The following is a 25,062-nucleotide window of genomic DNA, read 5'->3' as shown; positions in this document are numbered from 1 at the left end:
TATGCTTGTGTTTAGCATATTTCTTAAAAGTGTAAATAAGCATATATTTATTACCAATATACTACTAGTATACTTTATAGAAATATATTAAAAGTATGCTTGTGTTTAGCATATTTCTTAAAAGTGTAAATAAGCATATATTTATTACCAATATACTACTAGTATACTTTATAGAAATATATTAAAAGTATGCTTGTGTTTAGCATATTTCTTAAAAGTGTAATTAAGCATATATTTATTACCAATGCACTTCTAGTATATTTTTTATGAATATAATGCAATTCAATGTATTTTAAATTCACTTTAAATAATCATGTTGAAAATACAAATGTATTATAAACATACTATTTGAATTTCAAATATATTTTTAATACATTTAATACTACTTATTTTTCACCTGGGTGGGTCCATATGTTTTACATCTATTAATAACCTGACATTCATCAATTTTACATGGCAATTTCTTTTATTGAATAACACATTTTTAATGAATCCTGTCTGTGATAATTTCAGATAAAACGTACGTTTGATAGTAATGATAAAAATTATTTGTGACACTACAATAAGAACTGAATGACTGATTTCCATCAACAGAAATATAGTTTGAGAAAAGCACAGACACACACTATCACTCATCGTGACTCACAAACACACACTGATCTTATTATGAGGATTAATTACACACATTTATTCTGACATGTTAATTCAGTGACAGAAGTTCAGATGTAGTATTAATGTAATGAAGAGAAAATAAGAGACTTTAAAACATCTCACTGTCACTTATTTACCATGCAGCTCAAAGCATTATGGGTAGAATCTCTCTACAGTCTGTTCTCATTCATCAACACAGACAGTTTCACTGATCCAGCAAGATTAACCCTAAACCCAGGATAGATCGGTTGAGTGAATGTGGTCTGGACTGTGTGGATGAGGCTCATTGTGTCAGAGACGCTGTAGAAGGACAGAGTTCCTGCACTGTGATCCACACACACTCCTATTCTCCTGTGATCCACACACACTCCTATTCTCCTGTGATCCACACACACTCCTATTCTCTTGCTGATGGGGTTTACAGGGAGATCAGTCTCTATGTTATTGGGTCTGAATGAGGAACTGGAGTAAGAGCAGATTAAACTCCAGGACTGATCATTACGTCCAAACACACACTCATCACCCGCTCCCTTCCTGCTGATGCTCTTATATGACACTGATATACACACATACCCACGCCACTCAATCTCCCAGTAACAGCGTCCACACACACTGGCCCTCATTTATCAATCTTGCGTCGAAACGGGCGTATATGTTGGCGTAAGATTATGCTTACACTCCTCTCACCGTCTGATTTATGAAGCTGTGCGTACCTTTGAAATTCAGGTGTACGCAACACCTGCCCTTGATAAATGCCACGGCTGAAAACGATCGTCATTAGATTAACACGCCCCCATATATTCACGTCTCCGCCTCCCCCACGCCCTCATTTTACGCCATGGACACACGGAAGACGGCAAAGAGGAGAAACTTCTCCGGTGGAAATCCAGTTTAAATCGCTGGTTGGTTGAGCAAATTACCTATCACAATGCATTATTTTACAGCACGTGTTTTGAAACTATTTGCGTTGAATTTCGCATGACGTCACATGTAATGGGGTGTACAATAGTGATGATGATGTGAATAATTGCATGACAATTTGTAATATTCTTCTTCTTAGTATTATGATTTTGATTATTAATGACGCTTATTGTTATTTATAAGAAGAATGTCTTTGTTATTATTATTATTATTTGTATCATTGTTATTATTTAAAAGAAGAAGAAGAACGTAATTTTAATTATTTTGTCAGTCTGAATAATTTTTTGGTCATTGAAAGCCTTTCATTACTGAACCCAGTCCGTGCGCACCTGCCGGGCTTAACTCACAAAAATAAACACTGAACTTTATAATTTCTATGTTGTTGTTTTTTTACAGGGTCATAATATATCATATCTTTAGTTTGTCAGTGCGTTTTGTGGTGTTAGGAATTGTTTTTCTGCGAATTTCAGCACTAACTCAAAACGTGCGTACATGTACACCACCTCCTGGCGTAGGATTTGAGCGTGCCGTACGCCAACGTCCATATTGATAAATCGCAAAGTCACCGTGGTTTTGGGTGTACGCCAGGTGTACGCACTTTTCATAAATGAGGGCCACTCTCTCTACACAACACCTGACGCACATATTTAAATCTCTCTGGACGATCAGGCTGGACTGTGTCAGTGTCAGTAATCACTCTGTTCTCCTCTGACAGAAGGAGGTGTTTATTCACGGTGTTCGGATCCAGAATGAGCTGATGAGAATCTGATGGAGATAAAACACATCAGAATCAGGAATTATGATTCTTTTATCCCCCCAAATCTTGGATGAATGTTTTTAATTGGCTTTCAGTGAAAAATAATCACATTTATCCCTTTAGTTTTAGAAGATATCCTGTTTTTGAATAATATATTGAATCCTCAGTTTAATTCAGTCCTTATTTACATCCATGTACATTTTTAAAAAAGCCAGTAAAGACATTATGTTGATAAACATTTCTATTTTAACTGACAAAAGGCAAATAGCTGAAACGTTTGTACCTTTTTGCATTTTCACATTTTAAATAATTTAAAATAATCCACATTTCATTTCATATTTCAATGCTCATCAAAATTCCAAATAAAAAACACCTCCACACATTCCAAATATTTATTTTACATTTTAAAATATATTCAAATAGAAAATGTTTCTTTAAAATCATAGGGATATTTCACAATATTCCTGTTTTACTGTATTTTTTAGATAAATGCCAGCCTGTCACTCTTCACCAGGGAATTTCATATTTCATATTAAATAAAAAATGTTTCTTTAAAATCATAGGGATATTTCACAATATTCCTGTTTTTACTGTAGTTTTTGGATAAATGCAGCCTTGGTGAGCAGAAGAGACTTCTTTCGAAAACATTAAAAACCTTTGTTACGTACGCTATATGGAGGAATGCATGTGTATATGTGTATGTGTGGTTAGGCTGTTTTGTGTGTTTCAGATTTCATTGGAGCCACAGCCTGTCATTCTTCACCAGGGAAGATGATGCCCGGTTCACGCTGCCAGTCTCCTCACGTCCCCCTGTTTAAACACCCGCATCTCCTCCGTGCCGCCAGCTTTTTGCTCACTCTGCTGTTTGCTCGACTGCTGCTGCTTGTTGCTCTGTTTTGTGATTATCACTGTTATTAGAGTCCTTGTATACTGTGTGTTAGATATTTGACTGAAACCTTTGTTATCATTGTGGTTGTAAAGTATATAGGTGCAATTGAACTGTTCTGTCTTCTCAAGTCGTTACTTTACGTGTGAGGCTGGTAAGGAGCGATATGCGCTTAATACGCAACAGTTTCGGTGCCATGTGAGTCGCATTACAGGTATGTTTTGACTGAGCTTATAACCATATGATCGTTAGCAGCCTGGTTGGCTAAATTCATATCTTATGTGTGTGCTGTATTTTATGTTTAGGGTGTGGGCCAACGTGCAAGGTACGTTACAGTGGGCTTTGGTTCGTCTCTAAACTTCTGTCTGGATGCCTGTTTTGCTGTCTGCTTAACTTTATTTTCGCCATACGTCATCGGATCTTGTTACTGTGACTGTGGTCCTGTTCCCGTGAGTTGCGGGAGACTGGATAGTACGATTCGCTGCGGGATTAGACCGGCAGACAAACGATATTAACTCGTTTGTTTTCGCTTGTGTATAGCCGTACGGTGCCTGTTCCCTTCCTAACTGTGTTTGCAGTGTTTAACATGCAGGATCAGCTGGACCGTTGCATGCACTCTACTTGTCCCTGACAGCTGCTGAAAAAGATTTGAATCAACGATGAATCAGTTTTGACTGCTAAATTCTGCAATGTGTACTTCCGAGGGTTAAAGTCATCGGTTAATTTCTTGATTGCCATTTTGACAGTGTCCACCTGGACATTTAAAGTCATATTTGCTAATTCTCCTTAATTATTGCCCTGTTTTGATCCGTTTTCCTGGGATTTTTATTTTTTATTTTATTTATTTTATCATCGTTATTTTGTTTTAAGGAGATACAAATTGTGTTTATCAACTTTGAATGACATGGCCACAAAATTATATCACATTATTTTGGTAGTAAAATTTTGGGCGTTTTTTTCTTGAAGTTTTGGTGAGCTTTTGGGCTGGAAATCACCGTCCCAATCTGACAACACTGAGGATAAGTGATCTTTGTGTTGTGGTGGTGGGTTCTTTGCCTGAATGCTGTGCTCACAGTGAGGTGTGCCGTGGTGCGAGTGTGCACGTATGATTGCTGTGTCCTGTACCCAATTCTGAAGTGGTAACGTCAGTGTGTCCTATGTGTGAATCAATAATTCTGTCTACACTGGACGCGCAAATGCACTACGTTCTATTTATGACATACTGAACTGCGCTACGGACAAATGCATTTGGAATGTTCATGTTGTGTGGAATGTTGTTGGAATGTTGCAGACCATTTTCTTTTGTTGTTAGAACACCCCCTTTTGAAAACATCGCTCCCCCGATGTTCTCTGTTGAGAAACGCTAATTTACATGATCAACTCTAAATCTCTTCTGTCATGTTTTCCTTCACCTTCTACAGGAAGAACATGAACACACTCAGTGAGTTTTCTGCTTGTTTTCTTAGTGACATACATTGTAGGAAGTCGTTCCTGGTTCTGGGAACAATGTTGGTGAAAGTGACTGTGGAAATCAACAGGCATGAAGAGTGTGATGATCATGTCAAGAGAAAATTATCCCTTCATCCGTTCCTAAGACATTTGTAATATGATCTTCTACATGATATGAGATGATGGAGGATCACTTCTGAGAGCAGAATCTTCAGGACTTTACCTCTGTCAGAGATCTTCTTCAGCTCCTCTTTGCAGAAATCCTCCAGTTTGTCTTTCAGCCGAAGGACAGATTCTCTCACGCCATCAAAAGAGGAGAGAGGACTGAAGGGATTGTCATTTACGTCTGTAGATTGAGGAGGAGCTGAGAGAGACTGGAAACTCTACAAAAAAAACAGAAATCAGAGCTCATCACCTCCACACTTCATCAATAACCTGCACCACTGTCAAATTTGTGCGGCTCTTGTTGATCTTTAGTAACTCTCAATCCAGCACTTTCACAGCACCAGCTTCATTCTTCTCATATTCATTACATCATGCTTGTGCTATAAGTTCTAGCGTTTGATACTTACACTAAATGTGTACTTTCTAGGAAAACACTTGGATGATCAAACATCTGGCAATAACATACATGTAACAGATCAAGTGCATCAATGGCGTCACATGGCAGGACTGAGTAGATTTGACCAGGAAAAGCAGTTCAAAAGCAATGAGTAGATTGACCATTATTTATAACTTTTGAGCAGTTAGTGGCTCTGACTCTAAAGACACGATCCCAATGTCAGGTTTTGTGGTTTAAATACGCTGAAGCATCACTAATATACATCCTTACTTCCTATTTGAGGACTTCACTGTTAAATTAATTAATGTTTTGATGAAAATAAACGAATAAATGTAAACTTTACTCAAAATGTATAGTATAAGTCAAAGATTGTAAAAAGATAAGTAAAGAGATTATGGGGAATCTAGCTGGGTGAAACTGAAAGTAAAAAAGTTGAAATATTAGTGAAGTTTTGAGCTGTTGCTTTCTGGAATCCAATATATCTTTTATAAAAAAAAGTTTCCTAAGAGATTTCCAGAGCTGAACTGCATTTGTAAGTGCGACTCTTTCAAAAGAAGATGATTAGATGAGAGTCTGACTGAGGATTACCGTAAAACTTCAAATAATAGCCCGGGCTTTTTTTCCCCAAAATCGCTGAACTGCACCGGCTTGTATTGGAGACAGGCGTCTATATGAGACAGGCCTTTAATTTAGTGTTGAGACTTCACCCTGTGCTGCAATATACATTTAGTTTTACATTCATTTACAGAAATCAGCTGGTTGAATGAAAATTGCTGATGCTATCGGATTTTCAGATGATATTCTCAATTCAGTTAACGGACGCTCTGAGATAAAGTGAATTCAGACTGCAGTGCAGACTAAGCAACGATTGTGTTTAATTGTACAACACAATCATAACATAGACATGATCTTAATTCCATAATGTCCTTAAACATAACAATAGGCTATTGCTGGCCATAAACTGACAAAGTGTGCGTCCGGTGTGCGATAACTCGAGTTGTCATAGACGTGGCGCGGCGCTTCTCATCCGGTGTGCGATACCTCGAGTTGTCATAGATGCGGCGCTTCTCGTGCGGTGTGCGATACCTCGAGTTGTCATAGACGTGGCGCGGCGCTTCTCATCCGGTGTGCGATACCTCGAGTTGTCATAGATGTGGCGCTTCTCGTGCGGTGTGCGATACCTCGTGTTGTCATAGATGCGGTGCGGCACTTCTCGTGCGGTGTGCGATACCTCAGGTTGTCATGGACGTGGCGCGGCGCTTCTCATCCGGTGTGCGATACCTCGAGTTGTCATAGATGCGGCGCTTCTCGTGCGGTGTGCGATACCTCGTGTTGTCATAGACGTGGCGCGGCGCTTCTCATCCGGTGTGCGATACCTCGAGTTGTCATAGATGTGGCGCTTCTCGTGCGGTGTGCGATACCTCGTGTTGTCATAGATGCGGTGCGGCACTTCTCGTGCGGTGTGTGATACCTCAGGTTGTCACACTGCATGAAAAGAGGTGTATTCGTACTAGGAAACTCCTGTATACACCACTGATTTTCGGAAGTATCTACTAGTTCCACTGAGGGTAAACTTCTAATTCCACCAAGTTAGGATACTCCCGTAATGATACCATTTCGGATGTATCTTGCTGAAGGGATATCCCCGTGGTATATGCAGCCATTTGTTGCCATGGCAAGTAATCCCCTGAAGAATGTTGTCAGGAGACATTTTCACACCTCAAGAGGCCTTTCACTTCACACCTTGACACACCTCTGCTGTCCTTATTGGTGTTTTTTCTCAACATTGATTGGTTGTTTTAAAAAAACACACCCCAAACCCTAAAAACTATTGGGACAGTGACCTGTCAATTTCCTGATACTAGTATTTGATTGGTCACGGTTTTCATTTAGCCCAACCCAAGCCCTCATAGCATAGTGACTTGATTGGTTTTGGCCAGCTATGTTAATAAACTATAACCACCCCACCCACTATACAACCCAACCCCCTCAAAAATGGAAAACAGAATGGATTCAGAATTTCTTTTTATTAAAATTAAACCAAAACACTTAAAGCATTAAATATATAAATACAACTATAGGAACTGTACAGGGGAAAAAGTACTTTTATAAAATTTAACCAAACACAAGCAATATTATAACAGTTAGAGAATATAGGTCCATCATGTCCATTTCCATCAGCCTTAACATGCTGATGATGCAAAATAGTGTAGCATATGTCTGCCTCCAATCTGCGCTGAAGCTCCTCCACTGTTGCAGTCTGCCAAAGCTCTCTCTCTGCATCGGTTTGAACAACCTTGGACCTGGAATCCAGCAACTGCAAAACACACAATGTGTTAACCACTAAAAACACCCAGAAATGTATCAAACTTAAAGGAATAGTTCACTCAAAAATGAAAATTCTGTCAATGTACTCACTCTCATGTTGTTACAAACCTGTAAATGTCTTTGTTCTGATAACCACAAAAGATGGAATGTTTATAATCCAACCAATCATGAGCCCCATTGACTTTAAAGTAGAAAAAAAATACTATGGAAGTGATTGGAGCTCATGATCAGTTTGATTTCAAACATTCCTAAAAATATTTTCTTTTTGTGGTTATCAGAAGAAAATAACAGAATTTTCAATTTGGGGTGAACTATCCCTTTAAAGACAAGTTGATGAATTTCTACACTTACCCGTCTTTTCCTTTGTCGGTTTTTAGCTCCTGTTTTAATGGCATCTCTTAGCTGGGACTTTTCTGGCTGAGACAAATTGTACTTTCTCCGAAATATTTCAAAGTATGTCTTGCAACACGCTGAATAAAAGACAATTCAGATAAGTGACAGCAACTACACTATTGAAATCATAAGATGGACAAAATATAAGAGGCTAAAATTATGGACATTAAAATTGTTAAACAAACATTTTAAAATTACCTTGTATACACTCAGGGTCTGCATCTGCAAAAGTTGTTTTCAATTCCTCTAGCAGATAAGTCATGACTGCTTGGTTACGAGGCGAACTTATTCTGTGTGGAAAGAGAGAAGTGTGTCATTAAATACATTTAAAAGGAATATGTAAAACCCCATAAACAGCATGGCCCACAAAGGCCAAATAAACATAGCAGAAAAACAGCAGTCTTACCCAGTTTGTGGATCATATTTATGTGGGTTGTTTTCCGAATTGTGAAGGCGCCTTCACTGAACATTGAATGAAAAACGCTTTAATACATACACACATAACGTTACATTGGCTGGAAACAAAAGTTTTCAAACGACGTTGTGTAACTTACAGATGAAATAAAACACTTACCGCAATGCCCACGTTGTGCGCCCTCTTTATCCTTTTATGTAATGGCTCTTCCCGCGGTCTTTGTTCCTCTTGCGGTCTTTGCTCGTCAAACTTTCGCTCAAGAGCATAAAGACGCTGGATAGCATCTTCGAGAAGAACAGTGTTTGCAGCTTGCTTCTCCATCAAACCCTCAAGCAAACCTCCATAATACTGTATGTGCTGTCTTTACGAGACATTGTCCCCCACCCAGCTCTGAAAACAGAGAAGGCACCTCTACCTGGGGGTCATTAACATATAAAAAGCCCTTCACACCTCACACCTCCCACCCACCCACCCCTCCTTACAACCAGCTGTAAGGATTCCTGGAAACTTCCACCAGTTCCTATATACATCCACATACGTAAGGTTTCTGGATGTTTCACGAGTTTACTTCTGTGTATTACCTTTCCAAGCACTCTGCCTTATTTATCTGGCAAACCTACAGTTTAGCAGAGATTTCCCATCCCGTATTTGTCCGTATACAGCTCTTTTCATGCAGTGTCATGGACGTGGCGCGGCGCTTCTCATCCGGTGTGCGATACCTCGAGTTGTCATAGATGCGGCGCTTCTCGTGCGGTGTGCGATACCTCGTGTTGTCATAGACGTGGCGCGGCGCTTCTCATCCGGTGTGCGATACCTCGAGTTGTCATAGATGCGGCGCTTCTCGTGCGGTGTGCGATACCTCGAGTTGTCATAGACGTGGCGCGGCGCTTCTCATCCGGTGTGCGATACCTCGAGTTGTCATAGATGTGGCGCTTCTCGTGCGGTGTGCGATACCTCGTGTTGTCATAGATGCGGTGCGGCACTTCTCGTGCGGTGTGCGATACCTCGAGTTGTCATAGACGCGGCGCGGCGCTTCTCGTGCGGTGTGCGATACCTCGAGTTGTCATGGACGTGGCGCGACGCTTCTCATCCGGTGTGCGATACCTCGAGTTGTCATAGATGCGGCGCTTCTCGTGCGGTGTGCGATACCTCGAGTTGTCATAGATGCGGTGCGGCACTTCTCGTGCGGTGTGCGATACCTCGAGTTGTCATAGATGCGGTGCGGCACTTCTCGTGCGGTGTGCGATACCTCGTGTTGTCATAGATGTGGCGCTTCTTGTGCGGTGTGTGATACCTCGAGTTGTCATAGACGCGGTGCGGCACTTCTCGTGCGGTGTGCGATACCTCGTGTTGTCGTAGATGCGGTGCTTCTCGTCCGGTGTGCGATACCTCGAGTTGTCATAGATGCGGCGCTTCTCGTGCGGTGTGCGATACCTCGAGTTTGTCACGATCACACACAAGACGAGAAGATCCAAGTGCAGTATTTTATTAAAAGGTAATCCGTACTCACAACTAGTCCAGGCAGGGGTCAAATACCATGTAAGCAATCCAAAAACACAAGACATGAACAGTAACAGGCAGGAACAGAAGTGTGGGGACATTAAACAAGGACTCCGTGACAAACACTAAGACAGACAGGGTATATATACACAAGTGCAAACAAGGTGACGAGAAACAGCTGAAGGAAATGAACAATCAGTGACAGACAGGATTATGGGAAATGTAGTGAAAATGCCTAGACACCATGAAAACTGAGACCTCTAGTGTTAAACCCAGGGAACCACCAGACACTGTGACATAACCTTCCCTCTACGGAGCGGCTACCAGACGCTCCAAGACCACAAGAAACAAACAAAACAAGAGTCCAGGCGGGAGGAGGAAAGGTGGAGGGTCAGGGGGTGGGATGGGGGACCAGGTCCATGGAGGGGAACAGGAACAAGGGGGAACAGCTTAAGCACCGGCCAGGGCGAAACAGACAATCCATTGGGCGCCCAGGGCGAAGCAGACAGTCCATCGGGTGGCCAGGGCGGAGACGACCCCTCGGGCGGCCACGGCGGTGAGACCAAGGCGGAACAGAGACAGACCCTGGCTCAGGAACAGTCACAGACACCACCGGCTCAGGAACAGTCACAGACACCACCGGCTCAGGAACAGTCACAGACACCACCGGCTCAGGAACTGGAACAGACACCACCGGCTCAGGAACAGTCACAGACACCACCGGCTCAGGAACTGTCACAGACACCACCGGCTCAGGAACTGGAACAGACACCACCGGCTCAGGAACTACAACAGCAACAGACACCACCGGCTCAGGAACTACAACAGCAACAGACACCACCGGCTCAGGAACTAGGAACTGCAACAGACACCACCGGCTCAGGAACTGCAACAGACACCACCGGCTCAGGAACTGCAACAGACACCACCGGCTCAGGAACTGCAACAGACACCACCGGCTCAGGAACTGCAACAGACACCACCGGCTCAGGAACTGCAACAGACACCACCGGCTCAGGAACTGCAACAGACACCACCGGCTCAGGAACTGCAACAGACACCACCGGCTCAGGAACTGCAACAGACACGGGCACCGGCTCAGGAACAGGCTCGGCAGGCGTGACGTGAAGCTCAGGCTCGGCGGGCGTGACGTGAAGCTCAGGCTCGGCAGGCGTGACGTGAAGCTCAGGTTTGGCAGACGTGTGCTTCCTCCATCCATGCAGAACCGCTACTGCGTAAAAGAGGAACACCGCCCTCTTGGCTGTGGCCGGACTGATGGTGGGCAGTTCCGAGACGACAGCGGGCTGCACGGGAACGACCTCCGGGACGACAGCGGACTGCACGGGGACGACAGCGGGCTGCACAGGCACGGCCTCCTGGATGACAGCGGACTGCACGGGGACGACAGCGGGCTGCACGGACACGGCCTCTGGGACGACAGCGGGCTGCACAGGAACGGCCTCTGGGACGACAGCGGGCTGTATGGGCACGGCTCTCAGGTACACAGCGGCCTGCTCGAGAATGGTCTCCGTAACAACAGCGGGCTGCACGGGCACGGCCTCCGGGAAGACAGCGGCCTGCTCGGGCACGGCCTCTGGGTCTTTGGAGAGGCTGGAGGTCCTCCTCCTCCTCCTCCTCTTCTGATGGCGAGGAGTAGGCTCCGGGCGGGACAGGAACCACGGTGAAGGGAGCTCTGGGTCGAGCATCACTGGTCCAGGATGGAGGAGAGACTGAGGCGTGGAGTGGTGCTGGAAGTCGCCTCTAGTACCACCTCCCCTGCGGCCTCCACGGGTCCCAGAAAACTTGGCCAGGTGGGTTCCCTCAAATGAGTGTCCGTGCCTGATGGAAGTGGGCTCAGGGGAATTGACCGCCATAGTCTCCTCAGTGATCCGAGCCCATAACTCAAACCACTGAAAAATGTTCATAAGAGGCGGAACCTCTCCAGCTTGCGAATTCCCCCTCTGCTGCCTCCTCTCTGACCTTGTGGTTGAGGAAAACCCACAAAAATCCATACTGCTGGATCTTGTTGTGACGGAGTCCTTCTGTCACGATCACACACAAGACGAGAAGATCCAAGTGCAGTATTTTATTAAAGGGTAATCCGAACTCACAACTAGTCCAGGCAGGGGTCAAATACCATGTAAGCATTCCAAAAACACAAGACATGAACAGTAACAGGCAGGAACAGAAGTGTGGGGACATTAACCCCCTGGGGTCGGCAATCACGCCGGCGTGATTTGCGTGTTTTTTTCCACATAGCAGCTGAATAAACTTAAAATACTCTGTCATTTGTGGTCATACAGACTTAATAAAAATAAAAAAAGAATCTGTGAGATGTCTACTTTTGTATGTGTCCACTTACAATCAAAACAAAACGTTGTGCTTTGTAAAATAAAGAAATTAAACAGGGTGTGCTTTCTGCCTCTCCGTCTCGTGAACTTTTTTTTCTTGAGCACGTCTCTAAACATAAAAAAAACTCAGCGAATACTTGTCACACATTTGTGAGCTCTATATATTTATAATCATTTAAGTGTGTAGTTTTAAATTATCTGATTCAAAACGAAAACAAATATTATAATATTATAATATTATAATATAATAGTTTAAGTAATTTGTATAAAACCAACAAGATATTCAGTTTCTCTAACCCTTCCTCATTAGTTTTAATGTGACCACACCCACACGCGCAAAACATATAGAGATGCAAATCGTCCATGTGTCGCGCGAACGCCCCCATTACCTCAACAACAAAGCGGCAAACTTTATCAGTCCTCTTCAGTCGTCGAGTTTGAAGGACATGCTGTGAGATTATTGGGTTTACATCTGAAGAAGAAGATCGCGATTTGAAGACAAGAACGATTTTAAGGTAAGAAATAATCCTGAATTATATTAGTTAGTGTTATTGTTGCATAAACTTCATATTGCCATTGAACTGTTGCTCGATGCTTCAGTGAATGTTCCCTGCACGCGCTGTGAGAGTTTGAAAACGCAGTCGCGCGACGTGCGTTTGAAAAGCAAAACGCACCATGATTTTACTCCAATCTCATTTCATAACGTCATATCAATGTAAACATTTGAAGTAACATATGATAATCAATATGTTTTTCTCAAGTGTAGTGTTACTGAAGTGTTCCTTTTTAACTATGCCTGCTATACTATTGTTCTTATTATTTGATTCAGCCCTGCAGGTATATGCCTACAAGGCACAACAAATATATATATATGTATATATATATATATATATATGTGTGTGTGTGTGTATTTTGTAAATTTTAAAAAGGAATTTTCACCAGAAATCTAAAATGTCTTCCCACAATCATGCAGCCCTGGTTTCTTCTTGATATCAGCATGTTCACAGCTTTTTTATATATATATATATATTTTTTAGGTAGCTACCCGTCCTGCTGACTTCAACATGAGCATGAGGAGGTAAAGTGAAAAATCAAACACCTTGGAAATGACAGGTAGGCTATGCACTATGTTTCAGGAAAGGAAAGGTGTGTGACTGGTTAAGTCTCTGTCTTTAGTTTAGTGTGTTAAATAATGTGCTTTTTTGCCATTTGTTGTGTATCTTTGGATGATGTTGTGTTGTAAATAAATTCAAACAATCAAAAAGCCGTTCTTTTTAAAATCTCCTCATTCTTTGTGCAAGGTAATGTAATGATAGTGCCTGAGAGCTCATAATAGGGCCATTATGGGAGGCTCTTTGTCTCTCTCAGGTGTGAAACACTCAATATTCATGGTGGTTAACGCCTCCTCGCATAAAGCTTTCTTACACAAAACATGTCATACAAATTTTAAATCAATATATTGTCTTATCTGAATGAGTATTCAGGATGATTTTCACATAGTTTTGGAGCAAATATTCTAGGCTACGTGATACAATTTTCAAAAGCCTTGCGAATAAATAATTAGTTTGTGTTTCATGACATTATTTCAGTGACTTTTTTTTGGTCATTTTCACAAACCACACATAAATGTTATTATCTCAAAACTACAAACTTTTACATACATGCTGCTGACATATTATTGTAGCAGAGTTTGTGATGAATGCAGTGTAATAATACTTTAGTCATGAAAATGTCACAAGTAACAGAAATAAGCACAAATGTTAGAGCATGTCAGAACACCTCCAGGACCCAGAAAACACCTCAGACCCCAGAGGGTTAAACAAGGACTCCGTGACAAACACTGAAACAGACAGGGTATATATACACAAGTGCAAACAAGGTGACGAGAAACAGCTGAAGGAAATGAACAATCAGTGACAGACAGGATTATGGGAAATGTAGTGAAAATGCCTAGACACCATGAAAACTGAGACCTCTAGTGTTAAACCCAGGGAACCACCAGACACTGTGACAGAGTTGTCATAGACGCGGTGCGGCACTTCTCGTGCGGTGTGCGATACCTCGAGTTGTCATAGACGCGGCGCTTCTCGTGCGGTGTGCGATACCTCGAGTTGTCATAGACGCGACGCTTCTCGTGCGGTGTGCGATACCTCGAGTTGTCATAGACGCGATGCTTCTCGTGCGGTGTGCGATACCTTGAGTTGTCATAGACGCGGTGCACTTCTCGTGCGGTGTGCGATACCTCGAATTTTCATAGACGCAACGCTTCTCGTGCGGTGTGCGATACCTTGAGTTGTCATAGACGCGACGCACCGCTAACTCTCTCTGCCTACCTTGCTTGCGCTAACAGCTCCCGCCCAAATGCGCAGGGCTCTCTTGCGTGCCCAATCTACACCATAGAACTGGTTTAAACAGACGATCTGACGGGTTTTAGAAGATTTAATACAACCCAAAACTAAAAAACAGACCCGGCCTCTATTTGAGACCAGCCTTTATTTATCCAAACCTGTAGCCACACCAGGCGTGTAAAAGAGACAGGCGTCTATTTGGGACTCGGCTATTATTTGAAGTTTTACGGTATATAATAACAGAACACACAGATCAACACTTCAGTCAACGGCTCATTCTGCTCTCATGAAATGTTTCTCTGTGAGTCTCTTGCTCTAGTCCACTATGATCCTGTTCTTCTAGATCTCTGTTACCTGCAGGAAATGGATGTGATCCTGTGTGTGTGAAAGCTGCTCCAGCTCAGCGTCTCTCCTCCTCAGATCATTGATCTCCTGCTCCAGTTCCTCCAGTCGTCCTTCAGCTCGACTCACTGCAGTCTTTTCCTGATCTCTGATCCGCTGTGTCGCCTCAGAGTGGCTTCTCTCAATGGAGTGGATGAACTCAGTGAAGATCTTCTCACTGTCCTCCACTGCTGTCTGTGCAGAGCGCTGTTAGGACACACATCACAATCACACAGTGAGCTTCAGTGAGTCCTGACTGAGACGTCTCACACTTCTCTTCTTCTCCAGACTCACCTTATGAGACGCCACAGCCTCTCTCAGCTGCTGAAGATCTTTCTCTCTCTGCTGGATCCTCTGCTGGAACGACCTCTGCGTCTCCTTCAGCTGGTGCTAAAGGACAAACCAATGACAGGAGAAACATCACATACATCGTAATAAGATGAATCCAATAACGGTGAAGTATTGAGACTGAAGGGTTAAAGATCTTGCATGGTAAGGTTATTTTCATCAATTTATTTAAAGGGCACCTATTATGGAATTTTGAAATTTACCTTTCATGTAGTGTGTAACATAGATCTAAGTGAACAAAAACATCCTGCAAAGTTTGAAATATGAAAGTGCACCGTATATAAAGTTATTGTCTTTCAAAAGTGAGAGTCGACTCTGAGTCATTTTTATGAATCGTTAGAAGACCGAAGCTTTTTCTCTGACTAGATGACGTCAACTTGTCAAGTTATTTGAATACGATACGCCCACTTATTGCGCTCCAAGGCCAGCAGGGAAAACATCAGGGCGACGAGACGCTGTGTTCTGAAGTGCGGCTCAAAAGCAAACCTTTTTCATCTGCCCAAGGAGGAGCATTTGAAGACTAAGTGGCTACAATTCACTATACCACAGAAGTATAGTCCGAGCCTTGTGCTTTGCTCGCGCCATTTTCAAGACGATTGCTTTTTAAATGCAATCAAACTTGGATTCGCGAGTCGGCTGATATTGAAGGAAGGTTCAGTTCCAAGTGTATTTGCATCAGCTTCCTCCTCCGCATCACAACCTGAAAGTGTTATTAATAATTTTTGCTTTTATATTTTATGTAGCATGCTTAATAATTATTTTGTTTGTTGTGTAAGCACCGTTTAGCTTCTAGGTCTTCAATGACAATTGTATTGAGAGATGTGAAGTGTTTGTCGTTGTTTTCGGAGTTGTCTAAACATACCAATGACAGGAGAAACATCACACAAATCATCAGGTAAACAGGCTGGTAGTAAGCAACCGTTGAGAGTTGCCACTTGCAGTCGGGGATGAGCTGAAAACAGACGTGAAGTCTGACACTTTCTGCTTCCCATAGTGATGCTGTGTTTGCATACTTTATCACAGCTGAAGTGAAATTAATCCAATATTGTCAATGTAACAAGGTTTGAAAGAAGGAGGCGGGAACAGGCGAACGTTTAATTCCAAAACAAACACAAAACAAAAGTAAAAGACTACTGCTGCACACACATTATAAAACAAACAAAACACAACGTAAGTTCAGGCCTGGTCCTTTCTCGTCCTTCACTGTCGTCACTCCTTCTTTATATGCTTCCAAAGCTCCTCCGTGAGAAATACGAGACCGGTGAGCTCATCATCAGTCAGCCTCACGCCGTTCTCTCACGGCTCTCAGCCCCGCCCTGCTTGCCACGTACCCCCATCACCCCTAGCAGGCCTGTGGGGTACTCCCGCGATGGTGCTCTACTAGGTGGTAATTTAAATACCAATGTAGTGGGGTCTATGTTTTTTAATACATTTTATTTTGATAAACATGTGACAATATATGTTTGCCGGCAGTAAGTCAGACTTCTTCCCGGTGCATGTTGGACTCCGGCAGGGCTGCCCTTTGTCGCCGGTTCTGTTCATAATTTTTATGGACAGAATTTCTAGGCGCAGCCAGGGTCCGGAGGTCGTCTGGTTTGGGAACAACACGATTTCGTCTCTGCTCTTTGCAGATGGTGTTGTCGTGTTGGCCCCTTCAGACCAGGAACTTCAGCATGCACTAGGACGGTTTGCAGCCGAGTGTGAAGCGGCTGGGATGAGAATCAGCACATCCAAATCCGAGGCCATGGTCCTCAGTCGGAAAAAGGTGGCTTGCCTACTTCAGGTTGGTGGAGAGTTCCTGCCTCAAGTGGAGGAGTTCAAGTATCTTGGGGTCTTGTTCACGAGTGAGGGAAGGATGGAACGGGAGATTGACAGACGGATCGGTGCAGCTTCCGCAGTAATGCGGTCGATGTACCGGTCTGTCGTGGTGAAGAAAGAGCTGAGCCGCAAGGCGAAGCTCTCGATTTACCGGTCAATCTACGTTCCTACTCTCACCTATGGTCATGAGCTTTTGGTCATGAGCGAAAGGACAAGATCCCGGATACAGGCGGCCGAAATGAGCTTTCTCCGCAGGGTGGCTGGGCGATCCCTTAGAGATAGGGTGAGGAGCTCGGTCACTCGGGAGGAGCTCAGAGTAGAGCCGCTGCTCCTCCACATCGAGAGGGGCCAGCTGAGGTGGCTTGGGCATCTGTTCCGGATGCCTCGTGGACGCCTTCCCGGGAAGGTGTTCCGGGCGCATCCCACCGGGAGGAGATCCCGGGGAAGACCTAGGACATGCTGGAGAGACTATGTCTCCCGGCTGGCCTGGGAACGCCTCGGTCTCCCCCCGGAAGAGCTGGAAGAAGTGGCTAGGGAGAGGGAACTCTGGGCATCTCTGCTTAGACTGCTGCCCCCGCGACCCGGCCCCGGATAAGCGGAAGAAGATGGATGGATGGATGGATGTGACAATATAACGATTTTACGATTACATGAAAAGAGCTTTTACTGTTATAAAAAACAGATTTGTGAGCATTAGTGGGTGTGAGAATGACCAAGAAACATCGTTGTCATCGTGGGACAGCTGTGTCGTCATTAGAGCTCTGGAGAAGCTTTGCAAAATGCTCTTGAATTAGTCTTGCGCTACTTTGATGCCGTTGCCACTATCTCAGGTCGGACAAAATTTCTAACCGGCATTCACTGTTTCAAGTCAGTTAGCGATCGGTCTGCACAGCGCTGCATGAAATCGAGCAAGCCTATTCTTATCGCTTTAGAACTTTAATTATTTTATTCACTTTTATGCTACTTAATGTCCATTTTTTAAGATTGAAACTTTTGGACCCTTTTCACTTTCACTTATTGCCAAATGAGACAGTCCTTAAAATACCTTTTTCTGTGTTCATCAGAAAAAAAGCAAGTCATACCAGTTTTGAATAACATGACTAAGCGATGAAAATGAAAAAACATTTGACTACTAAAAGGGGTCATATTATGCTTTTTCATCTTTCTTTCATGTGTAATGTTGCTGTTTAAGCATGAAAAGGCTCTGCAAAGTTACAAAGTCCCTCTAGCGGGAGTTATTCTCTATATCAGTGTCACTGTTTCTGAACTCCCTGAAACGCTTTCATTGTAGTCTTGAGTTTTCTTCTATAACAACTGTTTTCTGAACAATGCAGTTTGATGCAGGTCAGATGTTATAAATTAAGTTGCAAACGTAGGTTCAGGAGGAGCCTAATCATTCAGTCCTGTCAATCATTATTATTGCGCCGTCCCAGCGTCAATTCTTCCGGCATCCCTCCACCTCCCCATCGCTGTTTAAGTTTTCTTTATTTTAAGGCGCGTCACATTTCCGACACACTCTAAGCATTAGACCAATCTCAACAGACTGGGGCAAGCTGACCAATCAGAGGAGACTGCGATTTTCGAAAGGCGGGTTTTAAAGAAACTAAAACAGTGTTCAGACAGAGGGTGAAAACAGACATTAAATTATGTAAATATATTCTAGTAAAAAAATAGACAATATTATGAGCCTGTAAATGAGCATGACGGGACTCTTTAAGTTCATACCTGTTTCTCTGTCCTCTGTGCTGCAGCTGATACGGTGTCGTGGTTTTTATGTTCATCCATCGTACACAGCAGACATATACACTTCAGATCAGTGCGGCAGAAAACCTCGAGGAGCTTGTCGTGTTTCTGGCAGATCATCTCCTGCAGTCGTCCAATGGCATCAGTCAGATTGTGTCTCTTTCTTTTAAAGAAACTCTCATGTTGTTCAAGGTGACTCTGGCAGTAAGAGTTCAGACACCACAGACAGGACTTGACGGCTTTGTGTTTTCTTCCAGTACAGACGTCACACTGCACATCTCCAGCTCCAGCGTAACAGTCAGCAGGAAGTTTACGCTTCCTCAGTTTCTCCACCACTTCAGCCAGCATGGTGTTTTTAGCTAAAGCAGGTCTTGGCCTGAAGGTCTGTCTGCACTGAGGGCAGCTGTAGACTCTCTTCTGATCCTCCTGATCCCAGCGGCCTGTAATACAGATCTTACAGAAACTGTGTCCACAGGAAGTGGTCACTGGATCCTTCAGGAGATCCAGACACACTGAACACAGGAACTCATCATGAGAAAACCTGGCTTCTGCCATTTTACTGCATAAATACAGAGATACAATCACACAACAGCTCAACTTCACTTCAGTTTCAGTTTCCTTGAACTGAAACTGTTTCCTGTTTCCTGGTTCTATGTTTGAGTGCTGTGTACAGCGTGTCTGTGTAGTGGGTAGGGTGGTTGAGACAGGAAGTGTACCTTTAAGGCCTGCTCACTGGCACTGATTATTTGGATCAGGTTGCATAAGTTCCTTTAAATGTGTCGCTAGACATGGACAGGAAAACATTAGTGCGGTGTGAGTTGAAGAGTGAGCCTCTATGTGTATCGGCTGTGCAAACGGGAGAATGTGAGTCTTTTTGAAAGGTTATGCCTATTTGTCTTTAACACTAAACTCATTGAGAAGCGCCTAACACGGCCCATTGTTTGTTTGTAGCTCGGTCTGGCATCTGTGTGTATGGTGACCAGTAAATGGTACACGCAGTTACGAGTCTACAGAAACTTGCAGGGAATGGCCACTGGATCCTTCAGGAGATCCAGACACACTGAACACATGAACTCATCCTGAGAAATTCTGGCTTCTGCCATTTTACTGCATGTATACAGAGACACAAACACACAGCTCAATTTTACTTCAGTTTCAGTTTCCCTGAACTCATGTGATTCCTGTTTCCTGGTTCTGTGTTTGAGTGCCGTATGCAAAACAGGCGTGTCTGGAAAGCAGTGTGACGAGGCATGATGGTAATACATCAAGTATTACCTGTACAAGAAATTATGACTCAGTCACAATAGCATTTCAGTGCACTGGTGTTTATTGACCGTCCTTGTGATTCAGTAGTCCCAAAAGTGTGCACTTAATATTAAATTATAATACTAAATATTGTATCTATTTTTTTTCTAAAAGAGACTTAAAGATCTGAGTGAGTAATATGATCCGAACATCCTATCTTTCATGATTCCTGTCTTGTGTTCCCCCTTGTCTTGTGTGGACTTTTGTTATTTCCTGTTCTGTGCCATGTTTTGTAGTCCTTTGTAGTGTTTCTTTTTTATTAGTCTCCCCAGGTGTTTCTGATTAGCCATGGCCCCTTGTTATCTTGTTTAGTTAGTTTGTCTTTGTATTTAAGCCCTGTGTCTAGTTCAGTTCAGTCTTGGTGAGTCCCTGTCCTGTTTCCCTAGTCTGAGTTTGTCTTTGTCTAGTTTTGAGTTTATTTAATAAAGTGTGCTGCATGTAGGGGTGGGCAGATTGAAGTTTCGTGGAACACTGAAACAAATGTACATTTGCACATAGCAAATGTGCCGTATTGTGTCATGGCTTCGGAACAATCCGACACCTAACTCGACTGTGACCTCTAGTGGTCAGAACAGTGCCAAACATGCATAAAAACACGCTTTTACAAATCTATTGCAATTTTTTTTATTGAAAGTAAAATCTTTCAAATGGAATTATCTAATAATCTAATGAGATTATCAAGTGTATATATGTTATTTTATCAATTGTCAGGGTTTGTTTTGTTTGTTCTATGAATGGTTCATCTAAACAGGCCAATAAGACTCTTAACTACCATTATTTATTTTAATTATACTAATGTCTAATTAAAACATCTACAAATGTATAAAACTGATCAGAGATCAGGTAAAACCCACAGACACTTGTTCATTGGATCTCAGTCACTCCTTATGATTCGGGTGACAGAGATCATCGCCCCCAGTGGTGAACCAATTCAATTTCAAAGTGTTTCGAACAGTTATGACGTCATGAAGCCTCGTTTACTGAAATCACGTGACTCTGGCAGTTTGATACATGCTCCGAACCATTGATTCGGAACTAAATGTTCGTAAAGGCTTAATGAAGCAGTGTTATGAAATTGCCATTACTAGCTGCAGGTGGATCCTGCTTCCTCCTTTGATTCAACCACAACGTTACACTATCACCCTGAATTTCAAAAGATTTCAAAAGATGTATAATAGGCCAGGAGCCAGGTCCACTCCTCAGGATGTTTTTTGCTACCTTTTTTTTCACTATTATTTCCTATTATCTTATACCTTGGGCCATCACAAGTTGATAATGACCACACCCAACTCAGCCCCGTTTGGTCTCAGGGGCCAAAAAACTCCCTTTTTGGGAAAAGCTTTTGAAATAATTATGTAGTTGTGAATATTAAGGTAGTGCAGCTACATAAATGGTCATATAACCCTAAAATATTGCATGGTGTATCATGACACATAGGGGAAACTAGCAGAATAAAATTCTGGGGATTGCTGCCTTTTTGCTGTCAAATATCACCCTCAAAATACCCCAAAAGACCAAAAAATGTCTATCCGCCTGACAAATTGTCATCAAAAGTTATAATTTTCAAACATTTTATTATACATATCACTGCCTCAAATGTACATGAAAAACTTCCCAGGTTTATAAGCTTCAATTTAAGACCAAGATGACCTTTCTGTCTAGTGGATTACAGCTGGTATAACCAAAGTTCTCCCCAGTACAAATCGGGGGGAAAACAGAACTTTCAAGCATTACCATTCCAGATATGGGATTAACCCCTTATATTGGCATCAGCCATTACATATTTAAAACAGTAATATCCTGTTTAATAAATATCCAGTAATAAATTAGCAATCCAGTTGAATTCATTTCAAAATCTGCCAAACTTCCAATAATACTTCTGAATAGGATGTCTACTTCATAAATTGTATGAAAATTGTAAAAATAATGGTTCAGATCACTCAAACAACATATGGAAATGGAGGCGCCCTTATATGGGCAGTAATGTCAACCATTTAAAAAGTTTGGTACTGCGCCCAAACAAAATCTCACTGAAAGCTTATTTTTTGAGATATCAACCTAAAATTTTAAACACAACTTGTTCAGATTTTTGGCTTTGATTTTTTTGCATTTTTAGAGTCCACCAGGTTTTGAAAATTTATATTTTATATAAAATATGAATAATTAAAAACTTTACATTGTACATTTTCATAAACTCAAACTTCTATAACTTTTTTCTGTTTATATTTCTTAATTTATTTCTATAATCTTAATACACTGCCAAATGTCTTCTTTAAAACAAGACCAATCTTACATCTATATTCCAAAGCATTCTTGAATTACAACCATTTAAGTTCGGAATGCGCATTTTCATGTCTATTAAAAAAAAGGGGGTGCTTAAGGGGTTAAGCATATTTTTTATGGGGTTTTAACATATTCGGCGCACTAAAGCGTTTTTTTTGTTTAAATAGTTCAAAGTTACTATCAGATTTAATATTATTAACTTGACAAACTATACATCATTAAAAAGATATAAGACTCAAGTTTAAGTATTTGACCACTATTGTATTCTGAGAAACTTATAGTGACAGTTATGTCTTAATTTGTGTCAGGAGTTACGTAATGAAAAAATTAGTCGATACCTTTAATACCGATAATTATGAGCGTCAACCGCTTTCATTCATAAAAAAACTCCAGTGCTGTCATCATGAGAACGCTTGACAAAACAATGTCCCTCAGGGCTTTTGGCTCAAAAATGTGCAGATTTGGAGAAATATTATTGATTCTCATAGGTTTACATCAGATTTATATAGACAGGAATAATATTTATTGAATTTTACCCAAATGCGTCGATGTAATCATTATGAGCGCTGGTCCTGGATACTCTGATGTACTGTGTTTTCAATCCATACAGCAGCCTGAGGGCGCCATATGCACAGTAAAGTTCGCATATGGAACATGAAGAAGAAGTCATAACCATGAGACATTCCAGGAAGTCCCTGACACAAAGCTTTCAGAGATCGCTGTAACATGCAGATAAAGATGTTTTGGAGACAATAAACATGATTGCAATGATATTTGATTTACCTGTGTTCTTCAAGCCATGTCAGGTATTTTTATAATAATAGATTATATTTATAATGTAATGCTAATCGATATAGACTTCATCATTGTGCAGAATACTATAAAATTATATATTTTCTGTCTGATTTTTTTATCTGAAGCCAAATCAGATCACAGAAGGTTATTTAAAACACTCGACTTGCGCTATAAAGTAAGTTTGGAGCACACACAAGGTTTTAATCTCATAAATTGTTGTGTATTGATGGTGTGCTAAGCTAACATTCTAACATTAGCTAGCTCAGGTGCACCTGCCACCTAGCTGTTATTTTAATGAATTTTTCTAAATAGGAATGCTTACTGAAATGTTTCTTTATTTAAGAAAGGCATTTGATACAGTTTTTAAACGTGAAGTGAGAACTTTGATAAAAGAAATGAGGGGTTGAAACAGCGTGAATAGTCAGTCGTTAGTAATTATAATGCAGACAAAAGAAAAGCATATTTAGGGCCATAAGCAGGCTGGAGATGTGTGAATGTGTGCAGGGGAGACTGACACTGAATGGGGCTCGTTTGCACCACAAAACAATAGATACAATAGACTGAATAGATGCTTATAGATGACAATAAACACAAGTTTGCATTTTAGAGTATAATCAAAATAAAGTCATATGACATGATCTTGAAAAACTTTTAACTAAATTCAGAGTTTTAGACTTATCATCTTCAAATTTTAAATATAACATGGTCAGACATGTGGCTTTAGCTGGAGTGCAATTCTAGATTGATACAGTGCCAACTTCAATTTTATTTTCATGAAGATGTTTCATAAAAATCTATTTCCAATAACTTTACAAAACTTTGAAGCTATTTATAAAAAAATTGTTTCATTATGACAATAATTAATTCTACATTTACAATAAACTGCAAGGTGTAAGCTTTCATATGAGATCATACTTGTGCTTTTAGTACATGCTCCTGATAAATGATTTGTTATTAAAGCATTAACATTCACAAACCACTGTTCATTTAACATAAAAGCAAGCAGGCTGCGTGTGCATGCTTTCCCATGACTAAATGCGTGCAAAGTGCGCTCCCTTAATAATTCCTAAAAAGCTGACATCAGTTCATCGCGATCTCATACATCTCTGTTATTATCAATGAAGCTGACTGCATAATGAATCTTTCATAATATCTTTTATAATCAGAGGATTTGCCAGCATGCAGAATTCAGCACTGAACAGAAGTGGCCGCCTTCCAAAGTGCTGCGGGAAATCTTGTGTTACGTTAACATGCCGGACACTATTCAGCTGTTGTTCTGTGTGCTATTGTGGAGCTGAATAACTTGCCTTCCCAGATTACATGTCTGTTCTTGGTCTTGGATTTTGTGAAATACATTTCTAAATAAATGCGACTTATATATGTTTTTTCCCCTTCATGGCACATTTTATGACTGATGCGACTTATACTACGGAGCGACTTATAGTCCGAAAAATACGGTAAGTAGAAAAAACGAATGGTCAGTTCTTATAGGGGACGTCCCATACAGAATACACGTTTTGAAGAGATGTCACATTATTCAACTTCAGAGGCCCATAAAGACCTCAATTCTAGTAAGTAGAAAAAACGAATGGTCAGTTATTATAGGGGATGTCCCATACAGTATTCACACCTCATTTGTAACCAGTTTACTGCAGCATTTTGAAGATATGTCATATTAATGTGTGAATGTAATACGCACTTTGAAACCCGTTTTTAAAAGCCTGCCTTTCCAGGCACTCAAAACGCCGTTGTCGTGTAAATGAATGGCCAAAACACATAAAAAGGTTTCTGTTTTCAGTTGAAAATGGTGTTGTGTAAAGATACCCTT

The 25,062-nt window shown here is 41.7% G+C and overlaps 1 protein-coding gene across 2 annotated transcripts; it reads right to left on the bottom strand.

Annotated features, from left to right (window-relative positions):
* Positions 1 to 450: 450 nt before the first annotated feature.
* LOC307004710 (E3 ubiquitin/ISG15 ligase TRIM25-like) lies at positions 451 to 19,477 on the bottom strand. 2 transcript variants are annotated; one of them, XM_079624118.1, is made up of 5 exons: positions 18,834 to 19,477; positions 15,237 to 15,332; positions 14,916 to 15,149; positions 4,888 to 5,047; positions 451 to 2,337 (listed from the first exon to the last, which is right to left on the bottom strand). In XM_079624118.1, exons 1-5 carry the CDS (start codon positions 19,404 to 19,406, stop codon positions 2,174 to 2,176), a joined length of 1,227 nt encoding a protein of 408 aa, XP_079480244.1. In that variant the 5' UTR covers positions 19,407 to 19,477; the 3' UTR covers positions 451 to 2,173. The 2 variants fall into 2 exon arrangements, with proteins under 2 accessions (XP_079480244.1, XP_079480245.1); XM_079624119.1 differs by lacking the exon at positions 451 to 2,337 and adding an exon at positions 3,940 to 4,737 and having other exon boundaries at positions 18,834 to 19,471.
* Between the last annotated feature and the right edge of the window lie 5,585 nt (positions 19,478 to 25,062).

Source organism: Phoxinus phoxinus (genome assembly GCF_949152265.1).
Source record: "Phoxinus phoxinus genome assembly, chromosome: 9".
NCBI lineage: Eukaryota > Metazoa > Chordata > Actinopteri > Cypriniformes > Leuciscidae > Phoxinus > Phoxinus phoxinus.
Note: the sequence above shows the minus strand (reverse complement) of the source record. Positions and strands in the feature narration are given on the sequence as shown.